At 26.4% G+C, this 15,273-nt stretch overlaps 1 protein-coding gene across 2 annotated transcripts in view; it reads right to left on the bottom strand.

The window, feature by feature from the left end:
* Positions 1 to 15,273, bottom strand: part of LOC126899985 (cathepsin B-like) — a 100,535-nt gene that overhangs the window by 9,733 nt on the left and 75,529 nt on the right. Inside the window, exon 1 of one of the 2 annotated variants that reach the window (XM_050675312.1) lies at positions 1,050 to 1,220. The exons of the other annotated variant lie outside the window; for it this stretch is intronic. Coding sequence (XP_050531269.1) covers positions 1,050 to 1,169 — 120 coding nt within the window. The 5' untranslated portion in view covers positions 1,170 to 1,220. Of the gene's footprint in view, positions 1 to 1,049; positions 1,221 to 15,273 lie in introns of those variants that run through there. 2 annotated transcript variants of the gene reach the window in all.

Raw genomic sequence — 15,273 nt, 5'->3', positions numbered from 1 at the left:
TTTTTCAACTTAATTTTTGAAAATGTTCCGGAAATACTGCGTCCTTTAAACATATATCAAATTAAAGCTTATTTTATGTACTATAAAATGAAAAAAAAAATTTGTCCCGACACTTTATCTTCTACATTTAAACTGCTGCCGTAGTCAAAAAAACACTATTTTTTGTTACGATTTTCGATTTTAAATTTTCAACTTAAAAATGCTATAACATTTTGAAAAATGTATATATCAGCACAATTTTTTTTTCTAAATACATTATAAGTATATATTTCATTTGACATACTTTTTATTAAAATTGGACTATTTCCCCTTATATAGGGGACGTTCAAAGCTTGAAATATTGTAAAAAACATAGATCTTTTTCAACTGAACTTTTGAAAATTTTCCAGAAATACTGCGTCCTTTAAACATGCATTAAATCAAAGGTTATGTTATATACTATCAAATGAAAAAAAAAAATTTGTCCCGGCTGTCGATAATTAAAAAAAAATGTAATGTTTGCGATAAAAATTACCTTTTATCGGGATGTTTTTTGTACTTAAAACTGCCATAACTTTTTCAAAAATGAATAAATAAAAATAATTTTTTTTATACTAAAACCTTAGATATTTCCCTTTTATTTGATATCATTTTTTTTTTTTGAAAATCTAACACTTAACCTGCTCATTGGGGGAGATTTAAAATAGCAAATTTTTAACAAAAATTAACTTTTTCAACTTAATTTTTGAAAATTTTCCGGAAATACTGCGTCCTTTAAACATATATCAAATTAAAGCTTATGTCATGTACTATAAAATTAAAAAAAAAAATTTAGCCCGACGACCTATCTTCTATGCCCAAAAGGCAAAAATATGCTATTTTAACAAATTTTTTTTTTTTTTAATTAAACACTAGCTACAGATTTGCATCGAAGCTTTTTTATGATAGTGATTTTAATCACTGTCAGATATCATCTATACTGGACCCAACTATGCCACGACCCCACTGTGCCGCCACCCCACTGTGTTGGTTGTTTTTTATTTTAATTTTTTCAAAAAATTAAAGCTTACCTTCCATGTTGATATTTTCCCGTTAAGTTTTTCGATATAGTTGTCGGACAAGAAATGAACTTGTTCAGATTGGTATACACTAAATAGAATAACAGAAATCAAAACTAAAATTCTAACCATTGCTACGTTCAAACCAAAAACACTATCTTCTTCAATCAAGAATATTTGAATGCAATAAAAATATAATGGTAAGCTTTTATAATTACCTGATGAACTCTTCAAATATCAAATTAGAAGTGTTTTAGATAAACAGTTCTTGAATTGAGTGTATATTATAACTATCCTTTTTTAATTTTATGTATTATAATAATGGTTAGACGTTTTGCCATTTACTATTCTTCATTTGATTACTAATTAAAATTTCCCAGTTCATCACCGATAACTTTTAATTGTTCAATATAATAAGATTTATTTAATTTAATGAAGTAAAGTACCATGTTGTTATAATGAGCATAATTAACAATTATAATTCTGTTGACCTTAGTAATGTCGAGTATATAGTTGATCGATGGTTGAACGATAAGGAAACTGTGTATTAATTAATTCAATAGTAAGATAAAATTCTAATGTATGTATAAATATGAAGGATAATTTTTTTTATACATTAAAAATCCTTTGAGAAATATTAATTTAAATAAGTTGGCCTATATTAAATATCTTTATTGTAGAGTCCAATGGTTTAAAACGATAAAGACATGTAGATATGAAAAGAAAATAATAGTGTTACTCTTTGTTAAAATTTAATAATGTAATTAACTATCACTTAAATATGACGATGTGGTAGTCTTGAAGTGAACTGTGGCCTGCTTTATGATATTCAGTCGATGTGATTATCTATCACGATGAAAAATGGTGGATATAAATGTACAGATCTTTTGTTTTATCATTCTGTACTCAGATTATTAATTCTAACAAAACGGGATAATACGAATTGGTTTACCTTATATTAATCAATACTTGTTAATCTAAAGCAGCTTTAAGCACTGCTAGAGTATGTGTAAAAATGTCAAATTTTTTATCATATTTCAATACACTAATATCCGCGCCAATAAAGAGGATATATCTTTAATAAAGTTTAACACTAGTAACGGTTAATACGTGGCCGTGATTTGTTAAAGGAAGTATGCGAACGTGTAAAATACTTAAAAAGTGGAGGATGACACTCTATGATGATATCAAACTGAGTTTTGGTTTAAATCCAGAACTCGTGTAAGTGTGGAGTGCGTGCAAGCAGAACTAAGCCTTTTTATATTATTTTTGATTGATCTCATCTTAGGATATTGTCGTCATTGCTTTTAGTGATTTTTTATTTTATTATATTAAATTTAACATGACATAATTATTATTTTAAGATCAGATGATCAAGTTGAGACGTACATACATATATAATAACTAATGTACAACAGTGTAAATGTTATAACAGATAAATTAATCATTTATTTGTATACAAGTAATATAAACACAAATTATACATTTTTCATTCATCATTGTAAGACAAGTAATGGAAGGTACTGGGCATATTACAATAGAAATGACACATTAATCTGACTTATTTGATCAACTAAATTTTATTGGTTTCCCTGCATCAGACAGCCTCCGAACAAAAGAATTCCGTGGCTGGGAATATTATCACATCATAATTAATATTTATTCAGATTTAATCAATCATTACTTTTTGTTATTTTTTTCTAATTTTGGTTCATATTTTTTTTGCACTTTAGCATGACATTAGTGATAATTATATGTTGTTTAACGTTTTTTTTAACACTTTCACGTTTTAGTTATACATTGAATTATACAATAAACAGAAAAGTTTATATATATTTACAATTTGTCAAGTGACAAAAATATCAAAAATAAAATTTATGCTAATTTATTATTGTGATATATTGTTTTCGAAAAAACACATAATTTGTTAAAAATTTATATTTCTTTATTTAAATTGTTATAACTTTTTATAAACCAAATTACATATTTTTTTGAGAAAATGTATAAATAAGAGTCTTTCTTGTTTATAGATAGATAGATTGTTTGTGGATAGACAAACAAATTTAAACATAAATATTTAATTTATAAACTATGGAACATAACATATGGTTCATAGACTAAAAAATTTCGTTTCCTCTCAAGCTGAATATTATTAAATAATCTTAACATTTCTTTTGTTTTACACATCATCATTTGCACACGACAATCATTTATTTTATAATCTTAAATAAAATTTTTATCCTCTGTAGTGATATCATTATTGTTCTTTTTAATTGTAATTTGTTTATTATTTAAATTACACTTTCAACATTTATTTTCTTAAATACTGTTTTCTTTAAGAGTTTTAAAATAAATTAAGTAGTTTCACTATGAATTGATTGGTATTTAAAATCTTAAAAATATTGTAGAAGATAAAATAAAAATTTTTAGTTGTTCAATATTGATAAAAGTACATTAAGATTCAATAATTTTTAAGTACACTTCATATAAACTGATCACATGTCAAGGTTAAAGTTCTAAGCCGCCAATTAACAATTTATTTCAGATATCTTTTTTACTATAATATCGTAATTGAATCATGAAAATATAAATTAAAAGTATGTATTATAATTTTTGAATTACAAATAATTACAAGTTTAAAAAATTTTAGTTTAAATCACGACTATTTATCTTCTTTGTCTGTAAAATATCTTGGTTTAACCCTTGACCGCCGACTTACCTGGGCCCATCATACTCGTGCAAAAAGACTCCAATTAAACCTTAGAATCCGTATTCTTAGAACTTTACTAATTAATAACAAACATACTAACTTAAATATGAAACTTCTAGTGTATAAATCCCTTATTAAACCCATTTGGACCTATGGTCTACAACTATGGGGAAATGCTAAAAAATATTATATAATCGTATTCAGGCATTTCAAAATATTTGTTTAAGAAAATTAACTAAGTCCCCTCCATACGTATCAAATTATACCCTCCATTCTGATTTAAAAATTAAAACTGTTAAAGAAGAAGCAATAACTTATTATAAAAGATTCCACACTCGACTAGCCTCCCACTCCAATCCCCTAATAAAAGGTCTTTCAACTAATGCTATTCCTAGTAATCCTCCGAGACGCTTAAAATGCAACTGGTGTAGAGATCTATTAACATAACTTTAGTTAAAAAATTCTTTTATCAAGTATTCAATGTTATAATTATTTTAGCTAATACTCTTATTGTACCTATAGGGAACAGATTGTGTATATATTAATAAAGGAAAAAAAAACTATTTATTTTAAAATTATGGTAATGATAACTTATGGATAACTTATAGCGACTGCCAATATAAATAGGGTCTAATTCTATGCCATTATTTTGATTAGTAAGTAAGATTTTTTAAACTTTGTTTTAATTTGTTTTAACTTTGATTTGCAGCTGAGTAGATATTAATTGGTTTTATTCTACTGGGTTTTTTCTTGGTCAGTATATACGATTAATTCATTCCTATTGAACCAAATTTGATCAACAATACGTCAAAAGATCATAAAATATATCTTTTTAAAGCAATCAGTGCCATAATTTTGAAATCTCCGTTATAAAGAAATCTAAACCAAAAAATTACAGTTGTTATATAAGATTCGATGTTGTAATTTTAGTTTTTATTTTATATGAAAATAATAACATTTTGAAAACTGGACGGATTATTGCAAAGTTTTTAATGATAATACTTTAGACATTTTCATTTATGACCTCATACTTTTTTTGAAAATTTAAACATTAACTATAGTTCTGTAGAGGCTTAAAACTCAACATTTTTTTTTNTTTTTTGAAAATTTAAACATTAACTATAGTTCTGTAGAGGCTTAAAACTCAACATTTTTTTTTCAATAATGTTCCAAAAAGTCTGCTTTCTTTAAACTTACATTAAGTTAAAATTAATACTATGTAAATTAATATAATAAAAAAAAACTATTTGAAAACTTAAATTATACATCTAAGTAAATTTATGAATCTTATTTTTATCATTTTTGGAATAATAAACATTCGATCTTGTATTGACCCCGAAATTTTAGTATACAGAAGAATGATGAAAAAAATACGTAATGTAAGGCAGATAAGATGTCGAGGATAAGTTTCTATGATTTTTCCTAAATTCTGTGTGTAGATTTAAAATCTAAAATTTGCATGAGAACTACTTCAATATCTAGCCTTAAAGTACAATTTTTTTCAATTGTCTCTTATTTCTTGTAAGGAGCAAAATATGATTATTCTTGAAAATGAATATAAAATTTGTAACCAATACTATTGTAAAAGAATTGAGTCTCTTATGAATTAATAAATATTAAATACTTTTAGAATATTTAAAAGAGAAACTTTAATTATTTTCTTTAGCATACTAATAATTAAAGTTTTGATGTTCAAAATTACATCAATCATGCTAAATATGAATTTCTAATCACAACTAAAATTAACGTGTATTAGTACTAATGAGAAACAAAGTGTACTGTAAGAGGCATTTATGCTATTAAGGATGTGTTGCTATATGTGATTTATTCTGAATAATATTGAATTCGTCATCTTACTCCATCTTACTCTAATTTTAATAACAGCTTGCTCAAGATTTGTATCAATTTCTGAGATACTAGATGGAGTCATAACTAGTGTACAGCTTTAGTTATAATGCCGATTATACGCAATACATTTAAATTAATTAATTTAACACAAAAAACTTGTTTTGGTTCCACGGGAAAAAGGTTGACTAAAAAAGGTACAGTACAAAAGTATCGTGAGAAATAACAGGGAAGACAGGTGCTACTTGACACACTTTTTATATTTTTTGCTTTCGTGTTAATCATTTTCNACTTGACACACTTTTTATATTTTTTGCTTTCGTGTTAATCATTTTCCAAGTATTAATTATTTTAATTGAATTTACTTCATTAAGTCAATGGATGAAAATGATAAAAATAAATTTTGTTTCAATTTACCAAGTTGCTGTATAAATTGACGCATACATCAAGGCAAGTTTAAACATTACTTAATATATCTTTACTTATGACCTTTAAATTTATTTATGAGTCACATTTTACTTAAATGAATAATAGTGTATTGGTTGATTAGTTAATGTTTTAAATATTTTCTCACTATTTTGAAAAACCAAAAAATTTAATATTTGGACAGATAAAATTATATTGACATTTATGGATGATGTCTTAAGTTTCATTATTTAAATTAACTTATATTTAAGATAAAGTTTTATTTTCAGGTTTTGCATTTAAATCTAAACTAAGCCTAAGGTTTAGGTTTTGTTTCTATACTCAAGAGACCAATTATCCGATATCAAGTTTCTCAATTAGATTTTTTACGTTTTTAAACTTTTTAAGAATAATCTTTTTTATGATAAATTATTATTAAAGGTGTAAAAAAATATATATTTTAACTTTATTTCTAGTTATAAGAATTTACATTAGGAGTTAAATTACATAAAGTCAATATTTACCAAGTATAACTGTAAAGACCTTTTTTAGTTATCGAAGTTACTTATAAAAAAAAAATGTTTTCTCTAGCATATTTACCAAAGTAAAAAAAATTAAGTCGTCTGCTCTAAATTAAGTTATAAATACGACCTCTACATTATCTATAATAGAGTGTGAAATAAAATTTCTTGGTTTTTGATATTTAATCGATATATTGTAAAAGGTACTAATAAGGTATTGCACAACAAATTAAATAATAAATTCTATTATCTAAATTCATAATGACTTTTGTATGCGTTCAATATTCGATAACTCGGGAAGGTATCCACTGATTAGTCAAGGTCGTTATTTGTGTACAATACGCTATTGTGATTATGCGACAACGTTAAACTAAATCATATCTATATAAGTTAAGAGTGATATCATAGTTTTAAGAATAGATAACTTAAAATTCATCTACATTAAATATAGATAGTCGAATAAAAAGTCAATTGCATGAGATAGGGATAATTGGGAATGAAACTATCTACGTGAAAAATAAAAAAAATTATCTTTTGATCTTTTATCTTTGATATCTAAAATATACCAGTCAGAACAAAGCATAATATGAGAATGACTACATATTAAAGACAACATCGCGAGAAATATCTTCTAGCTTTGATGCGAAGCTGAGAAAGTATTAATTTTACCATAATGTGTTTATTTTTTTGAGTCTATCACTACTTTTTCTCAGCTCTCACTGGACCGATTTTTTTCAATGATACGTCAAAAGATCAAAAATCATATATAGTTGAAGATTTACCCTCAAAAATTAAAATGTTTGTCCCCATTCCACGTATATGATGGAAATCCCCCAAAAATTATGATTTTTAAAATCGGTAAATTTCAACATTATTTTCACTTATTTTTCTAAAAATTGTCCAAACTTTTTAAAAAATGAACGAATAAAAATAATCTTTTTTATGTAATAACCTTACGTATTTCCATTTTATTTGATAAAAATTTTATGATAATTTGACCCTTTACCTGTCTACAAGGGGTGGATTGAAAGTTAAATTTTAAGTTTTAAAAATGTTTCTTTAATACTGCGTCCTTAAAACATATATCAAAATAAAACTTATGTTACTTACTATAAATTAAAAAAAATAAATTTGTCCCGACAACTTATCTTCTACGTGCAAATGGCTGCCGTAGTTAAAAGACATGCTATTTTTATGTTCAAAGTTTATTTTTTTGTTTATTTTAATATACCTTATAAGGATTGACTATGGTAATGAGTCCGTTAATAAATATAAAATTTACTGGAGTCTAACTTATATTAGATATAAATTTATACTTATTTTATTATTTTGCTTCTTCAAAGTAAAAAAATGCTTTTTTGAAAACTTGAAAATTTGTATAAAAAGTAGAACTTTTTTAATTTAACTTTTGATATTGTTCTGGGAATACTGCTTCTTTTAAATATATGTATAAAATAAAGATTATTTTAAGTACTAGAGGTTAAAAAAAAATTTTCCCAGTGACCTATTTTCTATGTATAAATGGCAGTCGAAGTAGAGTTATTTTTGCTTTTGGAATAATTCACCAATTTCTTAAAATTAAACACTATCCACAGATTTGCATCGAAGCGTTTCTTATGATAGTGATTTTAATCACTGTCGGATATCATCTAAACTTGTCCCAACTATGCCACGTCCATAATGTGCCACAATATCACTGTGCTACCGTTTATTTAGCTTACAGTATGTAATATATGGTTTAATTGAACATAGGTTCGAAGCTTGCAATATATTTCAAACATACATTACTTCATAACAAAAAAAGTTCTTGTTTCATTAGATAGATTTTAATAAACTCTTGAGATATTACTAAAACTAGGCCATCATAATAATATTTCATATTATTATTTACATTATACATCGAATTCCATTTTACAGTATTGTGAAATTGTATTTCAGATAACTTCACCGTTAAAAAAGGAGTCATCGCACACTCTTTGGTAACTCTTTGTAATAATATTACTCTTTGGTAATATTATTGAAAAAAAAAAATAAATCCAACAGTTTTGAGGTGATTAAAAATGATAGTCACAAAAGTGACTCAAAAATTGATTTCGGGGAAGATGGTGACAGTGTGAAAAATGATGAAATGACTAATTTGAAATTCTATTTAAGTAAGAGTAATTAATAAAAAAAAAAAAATAACAATTTGGACAAATAAAAAAATTGCTCTTCCTTCAAAAACAAGCTATAAACAAGTAATATTATAAAAACTTTTCCAGGTCTTAGATGTCAAGCTCGTCACTGTAATATACGTCTAGAATGTATTACGTAAATTATATAATTATATATGTTTTTCGCGAAATTGAAAATATAATATATAAATTACAATATATAAAATATATTGTCAAATAGACAAATAATTATTACAGATTATTTTTAATTAGAGTTGTTAAAATACGGTATTTTATTTTTTTGTTGTATAATACACGTATAATACCGTATAAATCCTTGTGGCACCTTAAAATTTGGGAAAAAATAAACTTTAGAGTGATTATTTTTCATAAAACTCAATAAATAAATGAATACTTACTGAAAAAGCCTTTAGCAAAATTGATGAAACAAAATGTTCAGGGAGTAATTAGTTAAAGTATTGAACTAAGATATTTCTCTATCCAGAATTCCTCTATAGAGGATGATTTAGTATCAACTAAGTACCAACTATAGTCAATTTGCAACCAGAAACCACCCATGATGTTAAAGGCCTGAGAACTCTGCTTTTTTAAACAAGTATAAAAACATAATTGGAATTTTACCACATTAAAAACTTAAAATTTTTATTAACATAATAAATAAAATAATAAAACTCACTTTTTCTTAACAAAAAAAAAATCCTATCCTTTAAATAAATTTTTAAAAAAAAACCCAGCAAAGGGGGGTCGCGACAAGGTGGTGACGTGGCATAGTTGGATCAAGTATAATGATATCTGACAGTGATTAAAATCACTATCAAAAAAAAAAAGTTTCGATGCAAATCTTTAGATAGTGTTTAATTTTAAAAAATTTGTGGATTATTCCAAAAGCTTCATAAACTGCTAGTTCCTTATTAATATCCTGATTAAGATAAAGTATGTTACCTGTAGGCAGGTAAAAAGTCAGATTTATAAAAAAAATATACCAAATGATAGGTAAAGACACCATGTATCTACAAAAATAGAATTATATTAATTCATACATCTTTCAAAAAGTTATAGCATTATAAAGTTAAAAATATAAAAAAGAATTTTTTTACAAAAATCGTATTTTTTTTATTAAGTTTAATGTCTGTTTTCACCATGAAGATAAAATAAAGTCCGAAATTTTTTTTTACCATTATAAAGTATATTACATTAGCTTTAATTTAAGATATATATAAAAGTGTCAGACCTTCCGGAACACTTTCAAAAGTTAAGTTGAAAAAGTTCTACTTTCTATATGCATTTTTATGTTTTAAATCCCCCCTGTATTAAGGGAAATAGTCCGATTTAAAAAAAAAGTATATCGAATAAAATATCTATATAAATACTACTTCTCATAAAAAAATTGTAATGATCCATACATTTTTCAAAAAGTTATAGCGTAATAAAGTTAAAAATGTAAAATACAAAATCGAACATTTTCACACAAAAATAGCATTTGGTAGTTATTTTCACCGTGAAGATAAGATAAAGTCCGAATTTTTTTTTTCCATGATAAAGTATAATACATGAGCTTTAATTTAAGATATATATAAAAGTGTCAGACTTTCCGGAACACTTTCAAAATTTAAGTTAAAAAGTCAATTTTTTGTGAAAAAGTTGTCATTTTGAATCCCCCCTCTGTGGGCAGGTAAAGGGTCAAATATAAAAAAAATATATACCAAATGATAGATAATGACATCATGCATCTGTAAAAAAAAGAATTATATTGATATGTTTATTTTTAAAAAAGTTACGGCAGTTTTTAGTAAAAAAAATTTCGAAAATTTCGAAAATTAGCAATTTTTAAATTTGTAATTTTTTTGGATATTTCCCCCATTTACGGGGAACGAGAGAATTTTTTTCAATTTTTGAGGGTAATGTCTTCGACTAGATACGATTTGTGATCTTTTGACGTATCATTGAAAGAAATCGGTTCGGTGAGAGCTGAGAAAAAGTGGTAACAGACACAAAAAAAAACACATTATAGTAAAACCAATACCTTCTCAGCTTCGCATCGAAGCTAAAAATAAAAATATGGTATCTTACTATTAATCTTAAAATCGATAATTGTATTAACATTTGTTACCTTAAAAAAAATAACTTAAGCACCTTATCGATTATAAATTTTAGTATCACAGAGTACAAAGAATTAATTTTTATAAAGTATGAAATATTTTATAATCTTAATTTGTATATGTCATGACATTATCAAATAGTTCATCTGTTTCATTCTCGTTTTTGCTTTGATGGACGACCCATCTTAGTTCGTAATTTGCAAATAATACTTTAAACTTAAACAATTTAAATCACAAAACAAAATACTTTTACCACAGAAAAGATTCACCTGTTCTGTGCTTTTATTTTCTTTCATTTGAACCGACATGCGTTGGCGCTTAAAATGTGACAAGATTATTGTGTGGTAATACTAAAAACATACTGAGACCATGGTTATACCGTACACAAGTCAATTGCTTTTGTTTGTTATGATAACCATGTTTCCCTGGTGGATCTGACAACTAATTATGTTTTAAAAATATATGTATTAATCTACAATAATATTCACGATTATAGATACATTTAAATCTAATAATGCAATCCATCTATATCATTAATTACAATTGCGTATATCAATTAAAATCAAATCCAAAAGAATATAAATGTTGATAAAGCATTTTTTCTTTTTTTGATACAGCCGGTATAAAATAATTTTATACGCGTGTATCATACCGTATAATACACATGTATAATACCGACTCACGCCTCTATTTTTAATAGACTTAGATGTTATGGTCATTTTGTATAGAAAGAGAAATCGGAAGCTGTAAGAACAGTTATAGAAATGAATGTTGCAGAAAGAAGAGGTAGCGGAAGACAAAATAAAGATGAAGGTATGTTATTGAATGCAATATAAGGACGGCTGATGTAAGCATAGATCATGTGGATGATCTGAAGTGAATGTTTATGATAAGGGTTGCCCACCACAAGTAGTTGAAATTAAGGCGAGAAAAAAAAAAGAAAAAAGATACAAATACTTATATATAAAAAAAATTACCCAGCACAGTGAGGTGGCGGCACAATAGGGTCGTGGCTTACAAGGGGAGGTCATGGTGTGGTACCCACCGATTTTCATAAAATCTATATAGATCTATTCTATATTGACTATTTAATCACCTTTATTTCGAATTTGTTGCCAATGCCCCCCCTAAGTCGAGAAAATCGACTTTGAAAATTGTTGTTTAACTTTAATAGAGTTAATTTTTCAATTGGGATAAGGTCGTACTATTGTCTAATGGATAGCGCGTGACAGTCCGATTATGGGGTTCCGAGTTCGAATCTCTGAACGAGACATGAATTTTTTGCATTTTTTTTTCACTTTTTTTTTTTAATTTTTAACTTTTATTATTATATTACTATTTTTTATTTAACTTTATGTCTCTAAAAGACTATTTTTAACACTTTCAACATTTATTATTCTTTAAATCATCAAATGATCAAAGGTATAAGTTTTGGTTAAAATATAGTAAGATTTAATCAAGATAATGATAATCATAGTCATTATTGAACTATTATATGAAATGAATGATTTCAAACACAATTTTTTTTTGAATTTAAATTATTTTAATTACTTAAATCAAAAGTGTTAAGATTTGAAACACGTAATATTAGCGCTAAACACAAATTAACAAAAAGAAAATGTTTTGTAATTATTATTAAAATATCATGAATAATAAGAATAATTATTATATAATATATCACACTTTACATTCAAAGGGATGATATTTTTCGTAGAAACAGAAAAAACATAAATACTTTTTACATATAGAGCAACGTATAAAAGCTACTTTTTCACATTTACATTTAAATTTCCATACATCCGATGGAAAACATATTTGGTTTACATTACCGAATAACGACCTCTCACTAACTAATTTTGCGGAGTACCACGCATATGATAACATATTTTTGAAAATATCGGCAGATAGTTGATGGTGAATTAATGAATGAATTTTTATGACATCTTCTCTTGACGAAAGTTGTTTATCACTTTGTAACACGTCTACAGCATTTTGAATTTTTTTTATAAAATTTTTTACTTGACGGAAAAAATAAACATCGCAAGGCTGACAATATGGTGTGCAATGAGGAGGGATTATTTCAACATTTGCATTACAATCACCATTTGTATTAGTAAAATTATTTTTAAAATGTCCTGGATCTGTTTGTCCTCCCCAAGAATCAATTATTAATAAAAATTCGTTTGATTTACAATAAGGTGCTAAAATATTTTTAATAAACTCGTTAAAATGGGGTTTTGTTAATTTTCCTGATTTAGAAGCCGTTACGTAAATGTTACCATATGAACGAGTTAATGAGTTTACGGATTCGTTTATGCGTGGACCAAATTCGCCTTTAGCCTCCTGCATACAAAGAAATACTTTGGGAAGAATTGTTCCTGCAGCAGTTATTGCATATTGTGCAGTATAACTATGAGTTACCTTATTAAAATCACCCAAAAATACTTCCGTTACTTTTTCACCTCTATGTGATAATGTCCTACATATCTCACTTCTATATTCACAACCAGTTTGATCAGTATTTATCACAAAATTTGGATCATAGTTTAAAATTAATTTAGATACTCTTTTTTGAAAACTCTCTGCTTCATTCATAATTAATGAAATGTCTAACGCTTTCTTTGATTTAATATAACGCGTAACCTTTCTTTGACGAATATTATTGGTATGTTTAAACTTTTTTACCCAGGATAATGACGCAATAAATCGAAAACCACTAACATTTTCAAATTGCATTGCAGCTACTGACGCCCATTGCTGAATCATTCTTGTCGAAACTGGTTGTTTGTTTACTCTAGACTCATAAAAACGATCGTAAGTCCACTTATTAATTTTGTCATAACACTCCTTTACACCTCCGTTTAAAATATCATTTTCCCAACGACCCAAATACTTTTTACTTTTTAACAAACTACAACCGTTTCGTTGCAATGTTTGCAAGCTCCAATTTGGATGCTCTTTAGCAACCTGAACAATTTTAATTTTTGTTTCAATAGGTATAAATGACTTTTTTTTTAATGGAGATTTTAATTCATCGGAACTTATTGAAAGATTATTATTTATCGTTGAACTAGAACTCGTTATTATTTCATCCACTAGGGATTCCTCAGATTGTTCATGGCTTAAAAAAAACTCATCATCTTCCTGAAACTCGTACTCATTCAACACCTTTATGACTGATTTGGCCATAATTTCACCCATTAAATAATTATTTTTTGAAAATTTATCGCCAACCGTTGCAGATAAATAATTCAAATTTGTCAATATTTGACGACAAATTTCAAAAGCATTAGTAGCCTCCTGTTTATCATTTGGAGATAAAAGTGCCTCGTTTGTGCATTCCTCACTGATAACCCTACTTGTAGACGGTTCTATTTGCTCACAAAACATTTTTCAAAAATATAAACACAAAAAAATTTAACGATAAACAGAATATAATTTAAATTTTCTATATTCTAAGGCTCGTGGAAATAATTGTGTATCAAAATTTCAAATTATCGTGTAATACAAAATAAACTTTTTTTAATGCACTCGTCGTAAAATGTGAAATCCAATATTGGTTCTACGAAGAGTGTGTGCTGGTTAATAAGTATCAAAAAAATTGACGTACAGATTTTTACACCAATGAGGCCTGATCTATTTACAAAACATTTTAATAGACTTGCAAAGACTTGTAGAGACATGTAAAAACTTGTCGAGTCATATTTGATAAATACCGATCCAAACTTCATAATGCGTCTAGGGAAACTACGCTAAAGTATATAATTAGAAAAAAACTTGTTTGTTACACTTGACTAACATTGATAAAAAGAGTCATATTTAAACCAAACTTATACCTTTGATCATTTGATGATTTAAAGAATAATAAATGTTGAAAGTGTTAAAAATAGTATTTTAGAGACATAAAGTTAAATAAAAAATAGTAATATAATAATAAAAGTTAAAAATTTTAAAAAAAAAGTGAAAAAAAAATGCAAAAAATCATGTCTCGTTCAGAGATTCGAACTCGGAACCCCATGATCGGACTGTCACGCGCTATCCATTAGACAATAGTACGACCTTATCCCAATTGAAAAATTAACTCTATTAAAGTTAAACAACAATTTTCAAAGTCGATTTTCTCGACTTAGGGGGGGCATTGGCAACAAATTCGAAATAAAGGTGATTAAATAGTCAATATAGAATAGATCTATATACATTTTATGAAAATCGGTGGGTACCACACCGTGACCTCCCCTTGTTAGTTGGGTCCAGTTTAGATGATATCTGACAGTGATTAAAATCACTATCATAAATAACGCTTCGATGCAAATCTGTAGATAGTGTTTAATTAAAAAAAAAAAATTTGTTAAAATAGCATATTTTTGAATATGGTAGCCTTTTGGGCATAGAAGATAGGTCGTCGGGCTAAATTTTTTTTTTTAATTTTATAGTACATGACATAAGCTTTAATTTGATATATGTTTAAAGGACGCAGTATAT

This window comes from Daktulosphaira vitifoliae, unplaced genomic scaffold (genome assembly GCF_025091365.1).
Source record: "Daktulosphaira vitifoliae isolate Bord-2020 unplaced genomic scaffold, ASM2509136v1 Scaffold_2, whole genome shotgun sequence".
In the NCBI taxonomy this organism is placed as follows: Eukaryota; Metazoa; Arthropoda; class Insecta; order Hemiptera; family Phylloxeridae; genus Daktulosphaira; species Daktulosphaira vitifoliae.
Note: the sequence above shows the minus strand (reverse complement) of the source record. Positions and strands in the feature narration are given on the sequence as shown.